The 25,136-nt window shown below is 42.4% G+C and overlaps 2 protein-coding genes across 10 annotated transcripts in view; one reads left to right on the top strand and one right to left on the bottom strand.

Annotated features, from left to right (window-relative positions):
• MCF2L2 (MCF.2 cell line derived transforming sequence-like 2) overlaps positions 1–25,136 on the top strand; it is a 251,075-nt gene that overhangs the window by 159,255 nt on the left and 66,684 nt on the right. For both annotated transcript variants that reach the window (XM_025377532.1, XM_025377531.1), the window contains exon 15: positions 72–157. In XM_025377532.1, the coding sequence (XP_025233317.1) occupies positions 72–157 (86 nt within the window). The remainder of the gene's footprint in view (positions 1–71; positions 158–25,136) is intronic.
• Positions 3,635–24,271, bottom strand: B3GNT5 (UDP-GlcNAc:betaGal beta-1,3-N-acetylglucosaminyltransferase 5). 8 transcript variants are annotated; one of them, XM_025377534.1, is made up of 3 exons: positions 11,706–11,972; positions 11,207–11,365; positions 3,635–7,522 (listed from the first exon to the last, which is right to left on the bottom strand). In XM_025377534.1, the coding sequence occupies exon 3, from the start codon at positions 7,226–7,228 to the stop codon at positions 6,095–6,097; it is 1,134 nt and encodes a 377-aa protein (XP_025233319.1). In that variant the 5' UTR covers positions 7,229–7,522; positions 11,207–11,365; positions 11,706–11,972; the 3' UTR covers positions 3,635–6,094. The 8 variants fall into 8 exon arrangements, with proteins under 8 accessions (XP_025233319.1, XP_025233322.1, XP_025233325.1 ...); XM_025377537.1 differs by having other exon boundaries at positions 11,757–11,970; XM_025377540.1 differs by having other exon boundaries at positions 11,774–11,960.

Below are 25,136 nucleotides of genomic sequence, written 5' to 3' on the forward strand. Positions count from 1 at the left end.
TGGGAGAGAGAAAAATATAGGTTAGGAGGTCCCCACAATATCAAATCTTAACAAAATTTCTTTCACTTCAGAATGAAGAAATCTTTGCAAGCCGTCATGAAAGGGGGAACCCTGAGCTGGAGCAGCAGGCCAGGCTCGGAGACCTTTCTCCCCGCAGGTAAGACTGCAGATCCGTGGGTGCGGGGTGGGGGCACGGGTGGCGAGGATCCTCTCTTTTACATCTCAGCACCTGTCTTTCCCAGATGAGAATCATAATATTTATCCTCTATACTAACCTTCATTTATGTACCTGAGAACAAACCTTGTGAATCCCACAAAAGCAACAAGCAAAAGAGCTTAAAGTGACATCTTAGAAACCAAACTTCTAAGAATACGGTGTTTTAAAAAATTGGGCTATTAAGAGAATATTACATGTAAGCTAATGTTGATATTGACTGAATTATTGGTTTAAACACATTTAAAGTCTCTTGGCTCCCCAAAGACGCAATTTATACAAATGCTGTTTTTGCTCTGTAGAAAGGTGTTTGCATCCTCAGAAATGCTGTGCCATTCAGAAAGCCTAAATTAAGGAGGTAAAAGCCAAAAATATACAGGAAAATTTATTTTTTAAAAAATATTTATACTCAGAATCCCCATCATGACACCTGTTCTAGTGCTAGTCACATTATTTATACCCACACTGTTTGAGTTGTAAGCTGCTTTTATCCATGGTGTCTATCATAATGCTTGACTCTTAGCAGGCCTCTGAAAAATGTCTGTAGAATGAATGAACAAACATCTTTAGGAACATGCTCCTTGATTAAACATAATGTTAACTAGACTACTTTATATTCTTTCGCTTACGGTGTATTCAGAGAAACATGTGGGCTTTTACTGATTGACATGTGTCCTGGAGTTATAACGAATGGCCCAATTCAACATGTGAGTGTTGAATGGTATCACCTCTGAAAAACACCATTTGGCATTGATATGTTCTCTAGTTTTCCTTAAGTGACAGTTTATCTTTTAATACTTTTACTAAAACTCATACCTACTTTTATAAGAGTCTTAGTGTTCTTTAAGTTAGTTGATGAATTATTGTATTAACTTATAACAGGCCAGGTGTGGTGGCTCGTGTCTGTAATCCCAACACTTTCCAACACTTTGGGAGGCTGAGGTAGGAGGATTGCTCGGGCCCAAGAGCTCGAGACCAGCCTGAGCAACATAGTGAGACCCCATCTCCACAAAAAGTTAAAACACTTACGGGGTGTGGTGGGGTGCACCTGTAGTCTCAGCTACTCAGGAGACTAAGGTGAGAAGATTACTTGAGCCCAGGAGGCTAAGTCTGCAGTAAGCTAAACTGTGATCACACCGCTGCGCTGCAGCCTGGGTGACAGAGCAAGACCCTGTCTCAAAGAGGAAGAAAAAAACCAAAAAACTTATGACAGACTGCCAAATCATACTTCTTATGAGAAACACAAAGGAATAAAGTTACAGCACTTAACTAATGAAACAAAAATATCTTTACGTTCTTGCAAAAGAACTTCGAGAAAAGGCAAAATTAGCCACTAAGTTAATCAAGAGGTAGAATCTGTAAGACTGTTTTTGTTCTACCACCAGCTTTGAATAAATACCTTAAGATCACCAGTCTTTGCTGCAACTGTTTAATCTGTATTTCCTTATTCCTTTTTGATTCTATAGATTTGAGTTTTGCTGCATAACTAATACAAATTTGCTTGGTATATAGAAAGCTTTCAGATTTTTGGGAGATGATTTATTATTCAGAATCCTAAGTGGACACTGTGCAAGGCATGGTTGCCTTCAGAACTTATAGCTAGTAAAAACACGCATGGAATGATTAGTAGGTAGTACAATAATATATGTGACTAAGTATAAATTTGGGGAGGAGGGAAGGAAGAGATGCTTAAGGGAAGAGAGAAGGTAGAACTGGGTTTCCAAAATTTCAACAGGTATAGAAAAAGCGGTGTTCTTGGCAAGGGAAACCAACTTAAGCAAGGTATGGTCACGAATGACATTATGATAGATAATAGTGGCAGTGATAAAAACCAAGCTTTTTATCTTGAAGGAGGAGAAGATTACAGAGGGCCTTGAAAACCAGGTAAAAGAGTTTAGATTTGATGCTGGAGGCAGTAAGGAGTCTTTGAGGTCTGGAGTAAAGGAATATTGTAATGAAAGCTATTATTAAGGACTGTGTCACTGCAGAATGTAGAAGTGATTGGAAGGAAAATGGGCTCAAAGAGACATCGAATATTCCTCCCATTATTATCGCAGAATGAATAACCTTGCATATCAAGAGTTCTCTGGTTCTATTCTCATTGCAGCTATAGCATCCAATTAAAGTCCCCAAATATAGGTCATTAATTAATTCTTCCAAGTCATCACATTTTAGTACCAACTACAAACACTCCTACCATGCCTTGCAAGTAAAAAGTTCTACCATAACCAAATAATTCAGATGCTTACAAGTTTTAAATATAGATTGAGTTACACAATATGCTATGTGAAGAACTGAGCAGGAATCTGGTAAAAAAACAGATGAGAGCACACTACATGCAAATATATCGAAGCACCAAACACTCCGAAGTAGGTGTAAGGGCATTCCTGATATTAAGACATTAGGGTTAAAATTGACTGTATTTCAGACAGCTAACAGTATCAAAGAAAAGGAAAACGTAACTTTTGCAAATGGTATCTTAAGGCACTGTAACTAGAGGTGATTTCTTCCCTCTCTCAACAGATTATAGTCATGCATTGCTTAACAATGAGGATAAATTCTGAGAAATGCTTTTTTTTTTTTTTTTTTTTTTTTTTTTTTGAGACAGTCTTGCTCTGTCGTCCAGGTTGGAGTGCAGTGGCACAATCTCGGCTCACTGCAACCTCCCTCTCCCAGGTTCATGCAATTCTCCTGCCTGAGCCTCCCGAGTAGCTGGGATTACTGGTGTGTGCCACCACACTCGGCTAATTTTTGTATTTTTAATAGAGACAGGGTTTCACCATGTTGGCCAGGCTGGTCTCAAACTCCTGACCTCAGGTGGTCCCCTGCCTCGGCCTCCCAAAGTGCTGGGATTACAGGCGTGAACCACTGCGCCCAGCCAAGAAATGTATCTTTAGGTGACCACATGGACATGCAAACATCCCAGGGTATACATACGAGAACCTAGATGGAATAGCCTACTAGACACCTAGCTATATGGTAGAGCCTATTGCTCCTGGGCTACAAACCTGTACAGCATGTTACTGAATACTGCAGGCAACTGTAAGACAATGGAAAGTATTTATGTATCTAAATATATCTAAATGTACAAAAGGTACAGTAAAAATCTGAAATAAAAGATAAAAAATGGTACACCTGTGTAGGGCAGCTCCATTACAATTTCATGGGACTGTTGTCATATATATGGTCCATTGTTAACCGAAACGTCATTTTGTGGCACGTGACTACATTAGGAAAGAACATCTCCCCATCCAGACATTCCAGCATGAGTCATTTGACAAACAGTAGCATCTTAGGTGGCCCTATAATGCAGAGAACATGATCATCCTATAGGAATAGGGCTAAGACCATGTAGGACATTAAAACAGAATGAATGATTATATAAGCAATGTTCATGAAAAAGTTTAAATACACATCTCCTGATAATTTTTCAGTTGTTTATTGGAAATCATAGATTTTTTTTTTAAACCCACTAATTATTTTGTCATACAAGAGCAAAATTCAAATAATACAAATATTTAACATTTTGGTATAAAATTAACAATATGGAAAAAAGATGCAAACCAACCAAAAGGTAAAAAAATTTTAACAATAACACTGTGTATAACCATCTTCTATTCAAGTGACCATCCAAGCTGATAGTTTATTTTCCCTTTGTTGACATTTTTAAAAAAGATAGCCCTGCATTTGGAGCACCAAAAAGTTTTTTCCTTCTTTTTTAAAAGGTTGGAACCCTTTTATTTACAAATACTCTTCTCAGTACTTTAAGTGTGATGAGGGAATCATCTAGCAACTTCCTTCTTAGAAAAAAAAGGAAGTGCCTTCATATTTCCTTGAAATTTAAACCTGCTCCATTCTATTCTAAGCAAAAATAAAAAGGACACGGTTCAGAAGAGTTCTTTCAGCAAATAAATAATAGTTTCACAAAAGCACTGCTGTAAACAAGATCACTTTGATGGCCAGAGACACTGATGTTTTCAACCAATGGCAACTTTAAACACTTCCAAGTATAGATACACAGGGTATATATGGCCAAAAGGCAATATATCATTAAAGAATCAACTAATAAAAATTAATTATAAGCCTGTTGCTTGGTCAAATATGCTTTTGTTCTCTACGTTTTTTAAAATTGGTCAGAAAACTTAAACTGTGATGATCTAAAACCCTGCATCTACTCTGAAAGTAACTACAACCTAGAATGTTTGACATTGTAGTTTTGACATTAGTTAAAAATACTAAATTATCTAAGCAATGTAAACAAGCCTCAAATTTCAAAATAGAAAAAAATTAAAATTTCTGTAAACATTAAAAAGCTACCTGCTAAAAATTGTTAAGTATCATCATCCAGTTGTGTATAGTGATAAATCTTTTTTAGTTTTGTTTTGCATGTTTTTAGACATTACCTTATTATATGAGACATCTTATTTTCCCTAACAGGTGCCTCTGCTGTCAAAGGTCTTAGAGTGAGTTCAGCCACTGTTGCTGAAGTCATTATTTTGGCCTTCATATAATCTCCCTAGCAGTAGACACCACCTAATTCTTTCTGTAGTGAAGGGAGGTAGTGTATTATAGCCACATTTTTATCCTGCTTTGTAAAATAAATGTAACTTACTTTATTAGATCTCAGACACATCTCTCTGATTACAAGGAACATGCAGCTTTAAAAATGGTTTAAACCCCAAACTGGCAACTTTTCCATCACTTTTTTACTGTTTTCAAGTTTGAATTATTTAGAAAATAAAGATCACCTCTGACAGCTATTTGATGAAAAATAAATTGTTTTAGATATTATAACTTTGATGTTTAATGCTCTCAATTTAAAACTCTGAACTTGGAACAAAGTGCTGTGGTTTATAAGACCTCGTTGGGGAGGAGTGGGTTACTTTTAGTAATCAGTACAATGATTTAGACACTAAGATTTCATTTTATAAAATTATGGATAAATTTGGCTTGTAATGTTCTCTCTTTCCATTTGAAGTCTCTCCATTATTATATTCCTCTATGTAAACTACATTCAAATAACAACCTTAAACACAGATCAATATTGAATATTTAAAAACCAGTTGAAAACTTCATTAAAATCAGCTTATTTGAATTAACAATGGTTTCTCCCTACAGAAGGACCCTATGAGCAACCAACTGCCCATGTTATGTGTCATTTTCTAATACTTAAAAAAAATCCATTAAAAACATACAAAGTATTAGGGCAGCATTACTCACTTTTCTCAAAGTTCTCATTAACTTTGAAAAAAGATACCAAAAAAAAAAAGGCATTTTAATGACTCTATCACCAATAGCTACATGGATGTGGTAAGAAGTGATTTGTCTGTTTATAATAACATTGTACACATTTTTCTACATCTCCTCGTAAGAACAAGAGACTTTCTTTTACCAGATTCATGTACTTTCTCTCCTATGCTGACCTTTCCCTGCCCCTGCCACCTCCACCAAGTGCTGTTTAACAAAAATAAACTTGTTTACCTGGTCTAACAATATATTCATTTCCTTGAAATGTTGTACTATACGTTCATTTGGTATTTTCCAAAAGCAATTATTCTAACATCAAGACTTCTTAATAACGTCTCTACGCCTCAAGTATATATGTGGCATTACATGAGAACTTGAACTTCCCTTTAGTTTTGTTTTCACTAATAATATAAACCTTTTCTAAATACGAATTCTTTGAAATGAATTTAGGCAATGAAATAGATAAGTGATATTAAACAGCTTCTAGAATCAAAGAAACATTCTGATGGACTAGGCTTTCAAAATATTTGTCTTTCATGCTCATTTTACTTAGGGTATAGACAAACATTTAAAGGTTTTTTTTCATCCAGGTTTGACTCACTGACAGTGAAAACATACAACATTCAAGTACTATTAGATAAACGCAGCCCTACAAGGATATGTGTCCACATAGCTAATTTTACAAAGGAGAATTATCTTCATTAATCTGCAGTATATTTGACCAAAAAAACCTTTTGAAATGGTTTTTACTTTAGGATCTGTAGCATTCTTCCAAAGGTCCTGGAGATCTTGTAAATGTCCATGAGATGTCATCATTTTTTCGTAGATGCAGGGATGATAAGGAGTTTTACCCTCTCCAGAAAAAAACACATGGTACTGTGGTACTATCCCTATTTTATTGGCACAGAGGCCCATGAACACATCGTCTATGTAAAGACTAGAATTAAGTGTCTGTGACGCCTCATAGACTTTGGCAGCTACATCACCCGAGATTACATAGGCAGCTCCAGCTGTATAGTCAGGGTAAGCTGGCCACTGGTACATTTCATAGGACACATAGTATTTGCTGCTTTTATGTCTAATGGGAGGGGCACCACGATGGACACGACCAATCCAAAAGTCTTGAACACCAATTTGTTCTAAACTTTGAAGGTATTCAATCAGATTTGGCATGTGAATAAATATGTCATCATCAGCAGTCATAAGAAATTTGGCATGTGGACAATAGGTATTTGCCCAACTGAACTGCATAAGTAATTTCAGAGTAAGATTGTAGAAAGAATCAACAAAGTCTTGCTGAATTACATCATTGTACATTTGATCTTCCCAAACCAGTTTTCTTTGTAGTTCTTCTCCCTCCAGTGGACTAGGAGTTCCTAAGGCAAACAGAGTTTTGATGTTGGCATTCAGCTGAGACCGAACATAATTCTCATTGCCCCACGTCTTTCTAATTGCGGAACGTCGATCGTAGTTTTCAGGAGCGGTTTTTACAAACAATAAAAGGAGGACGTCTTGAGCTTGACACTTTTCCTTGTGGTTAATCAAGTACTGGTAGCGAGGCCCCGCTGAGGTGTGCTTAAGAGACAGGGTATCGTTCACAAAGTCATAGCTATTTATGAGGTATCTGTAAGAATATGACTTCATATGGCTCACAATGTGATTATCGATTGGTTCCCAAAAAAACATGAGGCTCCCTATAAAACAAGTTGCAAATAACTGAATAAACTGCCATTTTTTGACTCTTCTGCCACTAATCAACATTCTCATATCCACTCAAGTCTGTTTTTATTTAGGATAGGCACTGGCTTCTTCGGGACCATAGAACTTCGTATTTCGTAGAGTAGGTGTCCATCTTAATACATGTTGGTCATTAAAAATGGAAAACAGTTTTCTTATTTCACAAAATAGTTTCTTTTAATCCCATTTTTCTGAGATTGTGAAAGAATGGAACACCCTGTAGAACGAGGACACTGGCACGTCAAAATTCTTCCACCCGGGCATCCTTCAGGAAGCGGGGTGGGCGGCCTCATGTGGCTCTCCCATGTGAACATTCCATGCCACCTACCAGAGTCAAGAAGAGAAAAGAATCACAATCACGTGGGTTACTGAGGTGCCAGAAAGACACATCTTCCTAATTTCTTAAAACCAAATGTAAGCTGCCCGATCTGGACAAAAGGTGATGAGGCAGTTAGTATTTGGCAGAGGCATATGGCTGTTTATTTTTTTTTTAAAGGAGGACAGGAAAAGGGAAAAAATTGCTTTACACTGTCTTCCCATTCAGAATACAGAGACCTTTTTCTACTCCTACTCTTAAAAAAATTTTAAAAAGCTTCCCAAACAGCTATAATCTTGTATACTTAAGTTCAAATTTCACAAATGGGTACATTCATGAATAAACTGCCTTGAATATGGTCAGGAGGAAAGTAGATACATAGAGGAAGGCAAAATCTTCAATGAAAAGAAAATTCACAGCAGTAAAAATCCATTAAGGCTTGCCCCAGACAAGGCAGGAATAAGACTTATTATTATTGTTTTTTTTAATTAAGGTTCATAATCAAGGAGCCACAATTTGCTCCTTGAAAGCAAACTCTCAATAATCAAAATTAGTTTGTGAGCCCCAGATTTATACAGCCACCTTCTTTCTGCACTTTTTTATTTGGAAATGCAACAGGCGCATCAATGTAACATGTTCTAAACTGGGAAGCAACAGAATGTAGCCAACAAGCACTGTCTTTGTAGTCAGGCAATTTGAACACCAATGCTGCCTCAGCCACTTATGGTTTCTTGTACCATATCATGCATCTAACACAGAAATTTGACAAATTGGGGTAAGACCGTTTAACTCAAAGTCTTTGTGCAAATTAAATGGGAATATACATGATAAATGAAGGGAAGCAGACAGAAGACAGATCATTACCTAGCACACTAGGGTACTCAAGTGTCATTTCTTTTTATTTTTTTGAGACGGAGTCTCACTGTCGCCCAGGCTGGAGTGCTCCGCCTCCTGGGTTCACGCCATTCTCCTGCCTCAGCCTCCCGAGTAGCGAGTAGCTGGTACTACAGGCACTCGCCACCATGCCAGGCTAATTTTTTGTATTTTTAGTAGAGACGGGGTTTCACTGTGTTAGCCAGGATGTTCTCGATCTCCTGACCTTGTGATCTACCCATCTCAGCCTCCCAAAGTGCTGGGATTACAGGCGTGAGCCACCACGCCCGGCCTCAAGTGTCATTTCTAACCCATTCTGTTATCTTCTCCCCTAAAACCTGCTGTTCCTATTTCTCTTTATTTGCGCTTACTGCACTTCTTTCTTCTGTGCCTGAAATCTGGAACACCCCCCGCCCCATCTCCTCCACTTCCGTTATTTAAATGTTTAATCCTGTGAATCACTTCAAAATCTCTCTTCACCCCTTCATGTTATCCCCTCTCACCCAGACTAGATGATCCCCTGGCCAACCCACCTTCCACTTACAGTCAGAGTGACCTTTGTAAAACTTGGATTTAATCACGAGACGAACTGAGCTTTTTTATCTCCTTCAGAGCCTCTCCACTAGTTAGGGACAAGATGAAGTCTAGCCTGGCTCACAGGACCCTTTAGGATCTGCCTCTCCAGCTATTTGGTCACATCATTTGACAATACCAAATTACTGGCTGAAAGCACAATCACACTTGCCATTTCATATGCCCTGGTCTTTACACCAGCAGTCCTGTGGCCTGGCTACCCTACCTCCCTTGCTAATATCAAGTCTATAGACATCCTTCTCTGGGAAGCCTGAATTGGGATCAACCCATTCCCTGAAAGATGCTTCTCATCTCATCTGTATTGCACCAGCACCTTCTTATACCCCATACAGAGACGTTTTAGGCACGATGTTGTAGACACCCTACACTCAGCATCCAGGTCAGTGTGTGACCCCTGGTAGGCATTCCCCAAATGTTGGTGCAAAGAACCATGCTGGGGGTGGAGCCACTGTTTACTCAAAGTGATGGTTACTGGGGAAAGATTGGGGGTCAGGACGCCTAGCCAGGTGCCACCTCGGATGAGGTCCATGCCATGGCTGCTTACCCCAGGTCCTCTCTTTTCTTCCACCACTGGGACATAGCACCCTCCTTTCTCAAGGATTCTGTCCCCAGTGCTTACCACAGGTAAAACACTTCCTTGGATGGAGAGGTAGGCTGTCTTCCTCAGGGGTGGTACATTAGTTTCCTGGGCTTTGGACAGGACTGACAGGGAGAGAGCTGTGTAGGCTGAGCCACATAGCAAGCCCCAGGCAAAGGCCCTGCTTCGTGCCCAGAGATCTGTCCTCAAGTCCCCCTGCCAGTTGACCCCTGATAGAAAACCAACTGCACACACTGAGTGCCCTGCAGAATGGGCCTAGCCTCAGCTGTGACACCTCCATCCCCACTTCAGAGCTTTCGGATCCAGCTGTATTTCCCACCCCCATGATCACTCCACATCAGGGTAGAGGCAAAGGCCAGGTATGTAAAATGTCCAGTGAGGACTAGAGATTAGAGCCAAGCCCCATTCAGACTTTGTCCAGAGATAATCAGTATAGGGCACATTTTATTGCTAAGGGCACTGATGTGAAAACTGCACGTACCACTTAGGAAGCCACAGCCAGCATTCTCTCTTTTTTTTTTTTAATGCAGAGTGTACTGAAAGTAGTAAGAGCAAGAATCATTTTGTGAAACTTTTGGGTTCTATGTGTGTGTGCGTCCAGGGGTGTAATGAGAAATGTGTTACTGTGCTTTACCATCACAAAGGCTGAAGGCCGGGCGTGGTGGCTCATGCCTGTAATCCCAGCACTCTGGGAGGCCGAGGCAGGAGGATCACTTGAGGTCAGGAGTTTGAGACCAGCTTGGCAACATGGTGAAACCCCATCTCTATCAAAAATACAAAAATTAGCTGGGTGTGGTGGTGCACACCTGTAATTACAGCTACTAAGGAGGCTGAAGCAGGAGAATCGCTTGAACCAGGAAGGTGGAGGTTACAATGAGCTGAGATCATGCCACTGCACTCCAGCCTGGGTAACAGAATGAGATTCCGTCTCAAAAAAAAAAAAAAAAAAAAAAAAAAAAATGCTGAAACACTGCTCTAAGGAACAGACCAATATCAGTAATTTCCTCCTTGGATAGGCTGGTCATTTCTGGACTGAATGCTCTAAAGGAAGGTGAGAAAGACATCAGAAAATATCAGTTTCTGATGGTGGCATCTGCCTAAACTTTGCAAAATCACTTTCATTCAGGGGCCCACTTTCTTTCAGCTGCTCTCGCAGTCTTTATCCACAGTGCTCACCCAGATAATGACCATCCTCTGAAGCCTCAAAGCAAGGGCCCTCTGGTCTCCTCCACAATACATCTTGAAGGAACTGGAGGCTTAAAGTAAGGTAATGGAATTCTTGATGGCAGATTTTAAGCCAGCATACACATTTTTAAGAAATCTAGGAAAATTCTCAACTGAAAAGCATCTGCAGTTTCTACTCTAATTGACCCTGGGAAGGGAACAAAGAGGAAAGTAACCTTTGGAATCTCAGGGATCAAAGGGAAAACCAGCTGCCTATTCCTGAGCAGCTGTGTCCAGCAAGCTCCAATGCCAGCTTGCTTTGCATGTCCTAGAGTTGTTTGCAAGTCTGAGCTTCTTGCTAGACTTTCTGCCCACAAGTCCAACTCCTCCCACACCCAGTGTGCATCCATCTGACTCATTAAAGGCGCTACTATCTCTCCAGTGAATCAGGCCTATTACTCACCAGGTTGGTGCGTTGCTGCTGCTGCTTATATGGCTACTGTAAGCTGGCAGCTGGCTCAGAACATTCATTTTGTCCCCACCCTCAATATGTATGTATTTACCTTATTTTCCTGAATTTTTTCAACTGTTCCAAATTGACATTAACAAGTCAAAATGCTTTCTGAAAAATGACAAAAGACCTGTCACAAAGCCAACATCCCACGCTACTTATTCAGCACAGCATGTGAAGTTCCAAAATGAGAATTCTCCCCCTTAGTCGTTTGAATTTTTTAGCCACCATTTACATAAATCATAACCAGATCTCACTGATAATACGGGAATGATAAGGGGAAGATTTAGGGAAGGTAAAACTCCTCATTTGTATTACACAGCTTCACTTGTATCACAAAAGAACATCTGAATTCCTCCAAATTGAACATAGTCACTAGGAGGCCTTTCCCAGCCTAAATCAAAAGCACTGCCCTCCCCCGGCCTGCCCCCGATCTAAATTCATCAATTACAAGTCAACACTGTTGCGCCCAGCTCCGGCTTTGCAGATGGAGACCACGCACATACAACTGGCACTCACTCTTCTGGTTTCTTACAGCGTCTTAAAGCTTCTCTAAAGCACAGCTTCCAGCTTTCCTATTCAGAGTGCAGGGGAGGGCCCTAGGAAGACGCCCACAAAGCCTGCCGATCTGGTAGAAGAAAATGCTGGGCCTGGCAGGAAACAAAGCAAGCCCAATGCCGAATGCGAAGCTCAGCAACCATCCACAACAGACTGCTGTGGGTGCAGCTTCCTTTGTGTGCCTGCAGCACGGGTCAGTGGCCAATCAACAGGCTAGAAACTCAAGGGTTACCCCTGTTTGGGGCCAGATTTATTGTGTAACCTTGGGCAACCCTCACCTCACTCTGATTCAGTGCTTTAATCTGCAATTCGGGGATGAATATCCATGTAATGTCACTGAGGGGCAGTAAAAATTATAGATGACTTCAGAGCCTGCTGAAAATAGGAAATAGAAAAGCATGGGAGAGAAGAGGACAAAGAATTGCTTGGAAGAAAATATGCAGATATCTCAAATACAACCTGGGTTTGCTTCTATTTGGACTGAGAAGAAGGGACAGGTATTCTTAGTATTATCTTTCCTAATAGAGGTAGTCAGAAGAATAAAGAATAGAAGTAGGAACATCAGAAAAGAGGTGACAGACCTCAAATACTTTTCAGTCTGGGAGCCGTACCCCTCAGTTACTCATAGGAATATTCTTTCACAAGAGAGCTCTTTACACTTTTTGGGAAGAAACTAGTTAGCACACCCAAAGGTTACAAGTTTCCCTGCAATAATCCCTGATTTTTTTAAACCTTACCCCTGCTATCAACTCATTTCTTCGTGGAGTCTACTTTTGTGATGCTGAGATAATATGTAAAACCTGCTATCCATTTTGAAGTTTTAATCAAGATGGGGAGGTCCACACTTTTAAGTACAAGTTAAACAACCTCAGTCTCCAGTGTTTCAATTAATCCTATAAGTATATGAGTATTTACTCTGCGAGTTCTTATACCAGTCACAGTGGGAGACCATGAATAAGTATTTTACAGTCTCCAATCTCAAAGCATTTACAGTCTATTTGTGACAAGACTCATAGTTCCCACATGAAAGCATAGTTCCCACAGACAACAATGGACAAATCCTGGTAAGGTACAGTGTGTCAGCACTAATCTGCATGATACCAACCCCAGGCGCAAGAGGAAAGTCTCTGGGACTAGTAGAGAAATCAGTGGGGGTTGGATTAGTCAGGATTTTAGGAGGGCCTGAGGATGACTAGGATTTAGGTGGCTGCAGGAGTAGGAGCAACCTTTTTCAGACAAGAACTGCATATGGCAGATATTTGAGAAAGAGCCATTGATTTGAAAGCAGAGAGGTGGGAACCTACTTATGGAGAACCTTAAAAATCAGGTAGAGGAGTCTTAGAGGGTACAGACAGCAGCAGGAAGTCATAGAAATTTCAGGTTTTGTTTGTCATGGTAACTCCCTTGCTCAGTATTTATTAAGTTTGAGCAAGAGGGATTAAACTGGCAATGGTGGTGCAGGGTGAAATGCAGAATGCCTGAAGATCAGGACGCTGGTTTCTCAGGGGCTCGTACTGATGCCGGATGAGGTGAGGAAGGCCTAGTCAAGGGTAGTGGAAGTGGGGAGGAAAGGAAGGCATAAAGAAGGCCCTTTCAAGAAAAAGACCTAGCAGGACCTGATGAATGACCTGGGATGGGGAGTAAAGGAGGAAGAGGAGAAGTGAGAGCTAATTTCAAGCATTACCGACAAGGGAGGGAAAACTGTTTCCTGAGTTAGGAGTGAAGGGGATTGCATTTGATTTTAGACTCGCGTTGAGTTCAAGGGTGATGGAGAGACAATAAGGTACAGATGTCCAGAGGGTAATAATCTAAGACAAGCTAGACAAGACTGGGGAGATCCAGGTGGGTACTCTCAGCATGAAGATGACTAATTTCATGAATGTGGATAAGCTCTCTAGGTGGAGAGAGAGCAATGGGCCTGAAGGAAAAATAAACTCCAGAGAAGGAGAAAAAGGAGGAGTCAATGAAAAAAGGTCTCGTTCATCAAAAAATTAAGATGGGGTTAACAAATGGGTAGAGTGGGTAAGCAGGACAAACAAGGCCCTGGTCTTGGAGCTCTAAGTGGGGAAGAGAGACACTGACCATGTAGTTAGGGTTGTGCTGGGTGCTACGGGAGGGTCTAAAGATGGACCCTGCCCCACTTGGGGGCTGGTTTGAGGTTGGGGAGGGCAATTTCCAGGAAGAGAAGCAACAGTGAACTGTATTTCTGCATTTTACTTAGGAGACATACAACACACTCAAGTCTAAGGAAACCTTATGATGTGTAGACCATTTTGTTCATGTTGCCTCCCAACACTCAAGACAGCTTAGCAGCCAGGAAGTTGTTTACATGGCTTCACTAAGAACTGCATTTCTTCTGAGACTTCAAATTCCAGGATACTCATTCTATAGTATGCTCACTCCTAGCTGCAACTTCTAAATATTCATCCAGAACCTTCTGCCACCCCACCACGCCCAGCAGTCTCCTGACCTTTCTTCCTCACGCACCTCCCCTGTCTCAGATGCAGAATCATCATCGGACACCTTTGCCCTCCCACCCCAACAACCCCAGACCCCAGCGCCACCCTCCCATCTTCCTGTTCCTACGACACCTCCAGGGATGCGGGGGAAACGGAACTTACCAGGCAGGCAGCGTCACCACAAATGGCACTATCTAGCTTTGGGCAAAGTTTTCAGTGCCGTGTGACTGTTCTTGTACTTGTCCCAGACCTTCTCCCTTTCCTGGTCTCTTCAGCGGCCATGCTAAATCTCCCCCTCCCAGGCTCTGTCCCCTCACTCCGAAGACTTCACGAACTCCTGTCTGCTTCCTAGAGAAAGGAGGAGACATCAGACACACCATCAGCTCCTCCTCCCCTTGTGGGCCGCATCCTCACAGGCTCCCTAGTTCCCCAACACTCACCATTCCCTCTGTAAACCATACTGATCGGGGCCAGGACTAGAGGGAGACAAGGGAGCCACTTACTTTAGGTGTACAATTTAAGTAGTCAGTATAATAACTCAGTAGTCAGTATAATACTTTGATGCGGTATTTTTTAAAAATCAAAGTTACTGCAAAAAATCCACAATGAACAAAATGTCAAAACTGTAAACCAAGACAGGCTCCAACCCTGTACTTACACAGCCCTGCTTCACCTGACTCCCCTAATCCCTGTCCTGCTGACTGGGACCTGCTGGGGGCTGAATATTGCTGACTTCCATGGACATGCCTGCATTCTTAGTATATGTATGTATACCAACCTAAAGTATCAAAAAACAATACTAATCCTTAGTAAGAATACTAATCCTTAGTAAGAACTAATCCTTAGTAAGAATTCGTATTGTTTTATACTTTAATTTGGGGTGTGTGTGTATATATATAATATATATACATTCCTCATTCCTTTATATATTTTACACTTTTATTACTTAATATTCATATATTTACATATATATATATATGAATGCCCACTTCTATTCCTATTTTTTTTAATGCTGGACATGAAAACCTCCTAAAATGGTTGTCTGAACCATGAATAGATTGTGTGCTACATAGCCGGAAAACACCAATCTAGAATCGATTCAAACCTCTACCATAAAATCATCCTCTCTTACTTCAATTGTTGCCAAAACAAGAACAAACCCAGAAATTCTATATAAGAAGGCAGTATAATTCGATGGAAATACTAACGGATTAGAAGAAAACTAAGAAATTTAATCATTCTGTTCTAGTTCTGGTTTTTTCCTTGCTGGGGAAATAAAATATTGTAGTGAAACCTATATAGAAAACAAGACTGAACTGATAATTTTCATTTTAAAAATCAACTTAATATTTGGAATATCCCCATGAGTCATGAAAATATAATGATCCCTTTCAAAGTGACATGCTTATAAAGCAGGACTAGATGAGGCTCCTCCAGTGAGTCGCAGGTTTTGTAAAAATTCCTTTATATTCTCATGCCTTTATATCTTTTACATTTAAACTTTTATTACTTAATAATTAAGTCCCATGTGGGAGAGTTTTTAGTTCCTGTCCAGACATAACGAAAGGAAAGAAAGATAAAATCTTCTGTACCATCTTTATGCTGCATTTTGTTCTACATTCCAAGTATTTTTCCTGGCTTCTTCTTGTCATCTGTTTCCTATTAAGTATAGCTAGGACCAATCTTCAGAAGCCAAATTACCTCGTTGAGAGCGATCAGGAATAAAAAGCCCCGCACTTCCTGGAAAAGCTATAATTTGATCTGCATAGATTTCTTCTTAATAAATTAGTTACAATAATTGGTGTTAAGAAATATAACTAGTTACTATTTGGTACTAATTGCCTAGCCTATTTGCTCAAGAAGGAAGGAGGCAATGTGAAATCTGAATTTATAACTCACATTTTAAGGTGAAACATTAGATATCTTTGCAACTGTTATATTTCCAATATAAGACCTCTAAAAAAGAAAAAAATTCTACCTAATGGCTGTCTTCGAGTGTTTTTGTGCTGGGACTTCAGCTATATGAAACTTTATTTCAAGCCATGGGCAAAAATTAGAAGCCATTTGGAATTCTTATCCTTCTGCAGAGAATACATTTATAGAGTTAGTTCTTGATTCAGTGTTAGTCCAAAGAGACTTTAAATTCCACTTTAGCAATCATGGCTCTGGGACAGAGGGGAAAGCTGGATAATAAAACCTTCAATATGAATCCAGGTACAAGATCTCCACCTATGTTAATTAAGCTATATCTTTCTTTATAAGTTAAACATGGGTGTAGGTTTGTTTGCTGGTTATGGGGGAAGTAAAGACAGGGAAATTTCAAATGAACAAATGGGTAAAGACAGACCCTAAGTCTTTATTAACGGGACTTGTGGCATGTGATTATAGATTATTCTTATATTTTAGGGACGTTATATGAAATCAATAATTCCCAGTAACCAGTTTGATTATGCAAAATTTGAAACAAATTTTAAAAAGCTGACATATAAAGGAGGTCTCAGAGAGGTCAAACACTTGCTTTTCTGAGCTTGGCCCTCTGTGCTCCTTCTTGCAACACAGTTGTTTGGGTTGACAGGGGTGCTTGCTCTTTTAAATATAACTCTTGTCAGTTTCTTTCTTGCCTACTTAAGAAACAAACTTCTCCTTTTACCCAGTCTAGCAACCAAGACAGGCTCCAACCCTGCACTTACACAGCCCTGCCTCACCTGACTCCCCTAATCCCTGTCCTGCTGACTGGGACCTGCTGGGGGCTGAATATTGCTGACTTCCATGGACATGCCTGCATTCTTAGTATATGTATGTATACCAACCTAAAGTATCAAAAAACAAGACTAACCCTTAGTGTATATAATTAAGTATCATAAAACAATACTAATCCTTAGTAAGAATCATACTTTGTTTTGATTCTTTATTGTTTTATACTTTAATTTGGTGTATAATGGGTATGTCTACTGTACACCAGGCCCTGTTCCAAATGCCTTACAAATATGGTAGCTCTTGAAGCCTGACAACAGCCTTTGAGGAAGAAAGGATCTCCCTCCCCATGTTGCAAAAGATACTGAGGCACCGAGATACCGAGTTAACCATGTAACGTCAACAAACTCCAGACCCTGTGGCAGCTTAGAGCAGCTTGTCAGTCCCAGCCCCATCCCTGTGTTCCTCACCTGCCCTTTCTCCCTGGCATGGGCACAGGTTTTCCTGCAGTTCTCATCAGGAGGGGAGGGCAGGGTCAAGAGAAGCAACCCCAGAGGGATGAGAATTTGCTTCACTGCCAGAAGTTTGAAGTCATTTCTGTTTTGCTGCATTTTGTTAGCACTGTTCTTACTTCTTTTACTAACATACTCTTTTTCAAACCTTCCATTTCAGTTTTCCCTCCTTCTTCTTGGTCTCAGTAGTACGAGACAGTAGGCAGAACTGACCTCATCAGTCTGTGTCCTTTGAGTGTAGTCTTTCATCCACAAAAAAGATTCAGGGACTCCAAGGACGGAGATCCAAAGTCGCAGGAGGGGGAGAAAAAGAGGTGGGGAGGAAGGAAGGAGAGGAGGCAAAAAAGTACTAGAGTCAGGCAGGATGTTTTAAGCAAGTATTGGGTAAAATGAAAGGCAAGGAGTCAGACACAGACACCATGGCCTGGAAAAGCTGTCATTCTCTAATGAAAAAGCTGTATCAAAACCGTTTTCATGTGTAAAGGCACGGAAAATGTGAAGATATATTCGAAGTCAGCTCATAAAATGACACATAAGAAGTAAACCTGATGAAGAGATGTAAACCAGTTATCCATCATAAGGTAGATGAATAAAAAATACAAGTTCACCTATCAGTAAGAGTAAGAATTATTGCCTAAAATGCATACCCATCCCTTTAATGTGACATAAAACATGCTACAAATAGCCACTACTCCCAACCCCAGCCCCGCCACCCCACTAGGACTCCTCAGACACAATGACTGCTTTATTTGAGTCACCAGAAGAACAACGTTCACTCAAGCTAGAATTTTTCAAACATTCTTGAGATTTGTTAGGCTGGCTTTGTCCCAGAAAAACTAAGATACATTTGAAATGTTGCATTGTGTTGGGTAGCCTTCATCCACGAATCTGTTATTAGAAACCCATATGCAGTTGGCCCTGTACATTTATGGGTTCTGCATCCTCAGATTCAACCAACTACAGATCAAAAACATTCTTAAAAAAACTGTATGGTTGTGTCTGTACTGAACATGCACAGACATGTTTTTCTTGTCATTATGCACTAAACGATACTGTGTAACAATTGTTTACATAGCATTTACATTGCATTAGGTATTATAAGTAATCTAGAGATTATTTAAAGTACATGGGCCAGGTGTGGTAGCTCACACTTATAATCCCAACTACTTGGGAGGCTGAGGCAGGAGGATCATTTGAGCTCAGGAGCTCAAGGCTACATGCCTCTGCACTCCAGCCTGGGCAACAGAGTGAGACCCCATCTCTAAAAGCATAAAAAGAAAAAAAAAAAGTACATGGGAATATTGCATAGGTTATATACAAATGATATACCATTTTATATAAGGGACTTGAGCATGCATGGATATGGGGGGGTGTCCTGGGACTAATTCCCCAAGGATACCGAGGGACAACAAACTATGGACCCCAGACCAGGTGCTCTGTGGATGAAGAGCTTTCCTCTGAGATGAGGGAAGCAGGGAGAAGATGGAAACTGGGGAAGGCTTTGTGGGAGAGGTGGCAAATGAGCAGGAGCTAGAACAGAATTCAAATGTGGGTTTGCGGAGGAAAGGAGGAAGACAGCTCAGAAAGAGAAGAAGTCTACAGCCATACCACCCTGAATGCGCCTGATCCTGGCTGATCTCAGAAGCTAAGCAGGGCTGGGCCTGGTTAGTACTTGGATGGGAGAAAGAAAGGTGAAGGGAGGAATACGGCAGGGAGCATTTCAGCTGGCTTAAAAGGGTGAAGTGGGCTGGGTGTGGGGGTTCACGCCTGTAATCCCAGCACTTTGGGAGGCTGAGGTGGGCGTATTAGGAGGTCAGGAGATGGAGACTATCCTGGCTAACATGGTGAAACCGTGTTAATTTTTGTCTCCACTAAAAACACAAAAATTAGCTGGGTGTGGTGGGGCATGCCTGTAATCTCAGCTACTCGGGAGGCTGAGGCAGGAGAATCGCTTGAACCCAGGAGGCGGAGGTTGCGGTGAGCCGAGATGGCTCCATTGCACTCCAGCCTGGCGACAGAGCGAGACTCTGTCTAAAACAAAAAAAAAGGTGAAGTGGAGGGAGCAGGGAATAAGACATTCCAAGAGAGACTACGCAGGAATTTTTTTAAGCACGTAAGAGAAAAAGTTGTGGCTTGAATGGGGAAATGTCAAATCACTTAGTTTGGCTAGAAGTTAGGGTAAAGGGAAAAGACGGAAAAAAGGAGATCAGAAAGGTTAGCCATGGTTGAATCATAAGAAAAACCAGGATTCAGAAACAGGGTGACAATATAACCCAGTGTCTGCCTGTTGTCCAGTGGCAGTTCCTGTGTCCCATTCTGGATATTGTCTTTAGAAACAGCACTTGATAGAGGGTTTATAACACAGAGGTACAAAAAGTAGAAGATGGTATAAAACAAGAGGTATGTGTAACATGTTTCTGTCTTGGTGGATCAATGTTTAGTCTAAGTTAACTACCATTTATTAAGTGCCTGCCCTATTCTAGGCATTACAGCAGGCAGCCCTGAAAGTAGGTTAATACCTATATTTAACTAATTCAACAAATATTAACTTATACTGTGTAGTAGGCCATGGACAGGATGCTCAAAAGACTTCAGAGATGTTTCAGGTGTAGATCTTCTATCAAAGGGTCAGTAAATATTCCAGTGCAAGCTGGAATCTGGACCTGATGGAGGTGAAAGAGAGTAAAAAAGCCAAGAGTGTTTAAATGCAAACAAAAGTAGATGTATACTGTGCCTCTCCATTTACTGGTCACGTGAGCTCGACTTGTGTCTAAACCATGTACCAGACAGTGTTTTCTGAGGATCATTTGAGATAACTTATTGACAATGTCAGTCCAGATTAGATGTTCCATCTGTGCAAATTTCCTTTCTCTAGAATCTGTTCGTGTAGCTTTACCAGGGTTAGTTCATGGATGGCTGATTTTTTTTTTTTTTTCAGGTTTTTTTCTTTTTAGAGTACTAAGCTATACTCATAATATGCTTCTTATCAAAAAACATTAATTAGGTAGGAGTTTTTTTAAATACTGATCTGATGGCTAAGGGCCATTTAACACATCGCAAATACTGTGAAGCAGAAGTATCGCCCCTAATTTACTGAATATGGTCCTTCTCATGTTCCCCATTATTCCATTAATAGAATAATGGTCTTCCATTATTCTTGACAGGAAATAACATGGTTCCCACAAGCACTTAAAATACATTTCAATTAGGATGACACAGGTATAAGATTATACGGTCCTCTAACGTAAGAGAAGGAAACCTGAGGTGAGTCCATCCTTGAACTTATTTTGCTTAGAGCACTATGAAAAAGTTATAGAAAGTTATAGGAAAGGAGCAAAAGAGTCAAATCTGAAATATTAGGTGGATCTTAGGCTTTTGAACTTGAACTTTTGGGCTTTGTTGCCTACACGCTTGGTAGAACATTCTCTTTTGTGGAGAACTGGCTTCTAGTGTTAAAACCTTCTATGGAAGAGAAATCTGAATAAGTTACATATCAAAGCCAGCATCTGAATTTGTAGAATTAAAATGTTTTTTTAAAAAAATCGCTTTTTAATTCAAATCTCGTATCTCACCTGATCAAGTTTCTTATCCTTTAAATATAAAGATTCTTACATCCCCTATATATATGTAAACTGATACATATTAGTTAGATATTGCATACTGTAAGGAAAGTATTTAATTCTAGATTTACACTGTTCTGGCTACATCTTTGCTCACAGAGATTCCATATCAAAGGGTAGAGCTCTTGTAATAATTTACTGTGCCTCAGTTTCTGGAACACAGACATAATGAATTCCTCTCCTTACAAGGTTATTCTAACAATGAATTAAAATAATGGCTATGGAAATATTTCAGAAAAGGCATAATGTATTATAAAAATGCAAAGCTGAGACCTATTTACTTCAGCATATATAAAATCCCCCCAAATAGGGTACATTTTGTTATTCTGAGAAGAGACCATTTCCTTTTGAATTTCTCCCCGTTTCTTCCTGACACCTGTGTTCTGAAATGCAGATTCTAGTGCAATTGGGCTTCAGAAAGAACTTGACCCTTTACAATGTGAAAGTCACCAAGTGCAATGATTCTAGCCAAAGTGACCCATTTTAAAAGATGACCCATTTCAAAACCCATGAGTTATTATTCAAGCTGTTCTATTTCTGAGAATTAGAAAGGTTTTTTTTGTTTGTTTTTTACAATCTCACCATTTGAATGTCTTTTATTAAAAGAGAAAACTGATCTCCACTTTAATGAAATACAGTATTTCATTTTCTACTTGATGAGGCCTGTACTTTATTTTGAAAATTCTTCTGCACCTTCTGAGTTTTCTCTGGGCAGAGCAGTTATAAGCATCTCTACCTCCTACTCATCCTCATCTCCCACTTTCTCAGGAACAGCTGCTCTGAGCTTTGGCTTGGGCCTTTCCTGTGATAACACTGGTTCTACCTTAAGGTGCCACAGGGAGCCTTGCAGGGCAGGGAAGGGTCAGCCTGAGTCAGCCGCCTCCTCAGAGAGTGCTCAGTCAATGCTCAGAGCGTGTGCAGGAGGAGAAGGAAGAGAGAGAAGGACAAGCAGGTTAAGTACTGAATGGAAAACATTTCGGGTACTGCATTTAGCTTGCTTTAAAAGCAAAGAGTTGGCCCGAGAAAGCAGCTTTCACCTCCTCACTTGTGACCAGATAGAAAATCTACCATAAATTTCTGAGAAAGTTATAACATCAGCTGCTGATCACTAATCACCCTTTCAGAAAGTTCAGGTTGGGATCATTTCAGTGCCACCACTTAATACGACTACCTTCAATCTTCCTTTTCTGGGTCAACTTCAGCTTTTCACATTCCTCTCCCATCCCCCACAGGGACCAGGCAAGGTTTCCCAAAATAAAGGCACAGAGGAACAAATCCAATTCTGATGGATGTACTTTCATCAGATAATTACCATAAATATGAGCCTCAGGCCACCACCAGCCACTGTGCGGTTTCCACATCAGTGTCCCTTTAACAAGATCCGTAACCTAAGAAAACCCACACTGGCCAAGAATGTACGGGGTGTAGTCAAGAGCCGAGTTGAAAACTGTTACTTTTACCTATATGGTATCCAAGCAAGCAATTGCCTCTGTCACATCAGGATTCAAAATGAAATTAGGCAGAGTCAAAGGAAACAGCGGCCACGACCTCCCCGCCAGAAAGATCTACGGCTCCAGTCTCCCCGCCTGCCCACTTCCCTGTCCCCATTTCCCCCTGCCAGTAACTCGCCGAAAGCGTTCCCAGGCTGGCGGTTTCCTCTTTCCAGCCCGACGCGGGCTGTCGACTCGAATTCAGCCCTCCCGCCGGAGGCGGGTGGCCGCAAGCCTGGGGCCCCCGGCCGGCAACTGAATTGGTGGGCGCGGCGTTCGCCTCGCGGCTTCCGCGCCCAGGCCGGTCCCGCCACCAAGGAGCCGGAGCTCCTCAGGGAATGGGACTGCGCCGGCCCCGGGAAGCCACCCCAACCGGAGCTGCCCGGCCCCCGAGCCTACCTGCCGCACCTGGGCGGCGGCCGGGCCTGGGTCCCAGCCGCTGGCCACCCGCGCGGGCAGGCCGGAGGGAACAAAGGCGCTCCGGGGAGGGGGCGAGCCTCCTTCCCCGCCGCGCTTTCGGAGGGCGGGCTGCCGGGGCCCGCGGTGGGAGAGGCCTCCCCGACTTCCCGGCTTCCCGGCGCTGGGCGGTGCGCGGTCCGGGCCAGGGCGGCGGGCCCCGAGCCCGTGTCCACGCCAGCCGCGCGCCCCCGGCCCGAGCGCGCGTTCCCACCTGAAGTCCTGGCGCCACGCGCCGGGCGAGGACCAGCGTGTCCTCACCTCCTAGCCACTCTTCCCCCCCCGGAGACCTCGCTCGGTCCGGAGTGGGCAGACTCGGAGCCTCCCGCGCCGGAGACCGCGAACCGCTCGGCCGAGAAGGCGCGCCGGGCGGGGGCGGGGCGGAGGGGGCGGCCCGCAGTCCCAGTGCCGGGAGCCCGCGCGGGAGACCCAGGGAGCCCGCGCGGGAGACCCAGGGAGCCCAGCTCGGGGCCGCGGCACGGAGAACGAACCATCCGGGGCCTGGAGACGTGTCCCGCTGAGCGGCCAGAACTTTCCCCATTTAGCGATCCGGAAGGGAAGTCAACGTTCCCACCCAGAGAAGCCTCGGCCCGCGGAAAGATGCGGCCGCGGCACAGCAGTGTTTTCACCACGTAACTGACCACAGACTAACTCCGCGCAGAACCACCGGCCCGGGGCGCTCCGCCAAGAGGCGGACTGTGTTGGCCTCGCGGGTCCTGAGCCCAGGGCACGCCGCGGTTCCTCCCACACAGGACACTGTTTCTGCCGCGCAGCGGATTAGGGTGGTCTTTTCGTTTCCGAGCGGGAGCTCTAAGGCAGGCTCTCAAGCGGGTCTTGTTAAAAGGTTTCTGGTCACACCACTTATGCCTGGAGCTCTGGGGGCCTCAGTAACAAAGGAAGGAAACTTACAGCAAACTAGGGCTGCACTGCCGCGATCCGTTTCTAAAATACGAGAGGAGGGGGAAACCCCGCCCCAGGCCAGCTTCCCAGTGACTTTACCTCCAAGTCCAGCTTCATTTCAAGGGCAGTTTAGAGCGAAACTCACCAAGTCCAAGCCCAGCTCTTTAAATGTCCAAATCTGAGGTCGGCTTTCCTTCCTGCATCGGAGCGAAAGTCGCTGGTCTCAAGAACAAAACTTGCGGGCTTTAAATCTTGGGCGAAGACTGGACGGGCAGCGCTGGACTGGGCTCGCTTCCCCGGCGGGATGCGGGCTGGATGCGGGCGGAATGGGGGCCGGCCCGGGCGGGGGCGCTAGGCTCCTAGCCGCGCGCCCCGCACCTCTCGGCGTCACGGCCAGAACCCGGCCCAGCCCGCCAGACCGCCACCCTCCCGGAGCGTAGGTGAAGGTAATGGGCCCCGCCCCAGTTTGTACTTGTCTGTAGGTGAGAATTCCAGGAAGTGTTTCCCTGCCGCTCTTCAGTTAATTGCGATCACTTACTCAGATGGCCAACTGGAAGCCAGAGTGCACATGAATGTCCTCTTTGAACTTCAGAATACTTCCTGCAGGTAACCAGACAATATCGAGAGATGCGGGCTTCTACTCAGGGAGAGAGATTATGAATGAATCCTGTATGCGCTTGGTTTCTTGTTCCCCGCATGTTGTTAGACTTCTCCCTAAAGCTACAAAACATTTAACGGAGATAATATTTTGAGCGATTCTGTTATTGTACGTATTTCAGGACATGATAGAAAAGCAAAAGATTAATCCAAATACTTTAGTAAAATAAAAGCTTTGAGTTTGTCATAAGAGGAAGAAGACGGGTAATGAGTTAAATGTATGACTGTTGAATCAGGGTTTAAAACAGTGGGGCCAGCAGGCACGGTGGCTCACACTTGTAATCCCAGCACTTTGGGAGGCTGAGCCGCAGGAGGATTGCTTGATCCCAGGAGTTAAAGACCAGCCTGGCCAACACAGCAAGACCCCGTCTCTAAAAGAAAACACACACACACATACACACACACACACACACACACAATGAAAACTGTAAACATTGTACTTGTTCATTCAAACTAGATTTTTAGAAAGTTTTTAAATTGCTTTCCTTAAGCCGGTCAGCATCTTTTAAATCATGCAGTTATTTTCATATGCTACC

This window comes from Theropithecus gelada, chromosome 2, assembly GCF_003255815.1.
Source record: "Theropithecus gelada isolate Dixy chromosome 2, Tgel_1.0, whole genome shotgun sequence".
NCBI lineage: Eukaryota > Metazoa > Chordata > Mammalia > Primates > Cercopithecidae > Theropithecus > Theropithecus gelada.

What these genes read in the sequence shown, in the direction of transcription:
- B3GNT5 (XM_025377533.1), bottom strand. Translation starts at nt 7,228, where the DNA reads ATGAGAATGTTGATTAGTGGCAGAAGAGTCAAAAAATGGCAGTTTATT.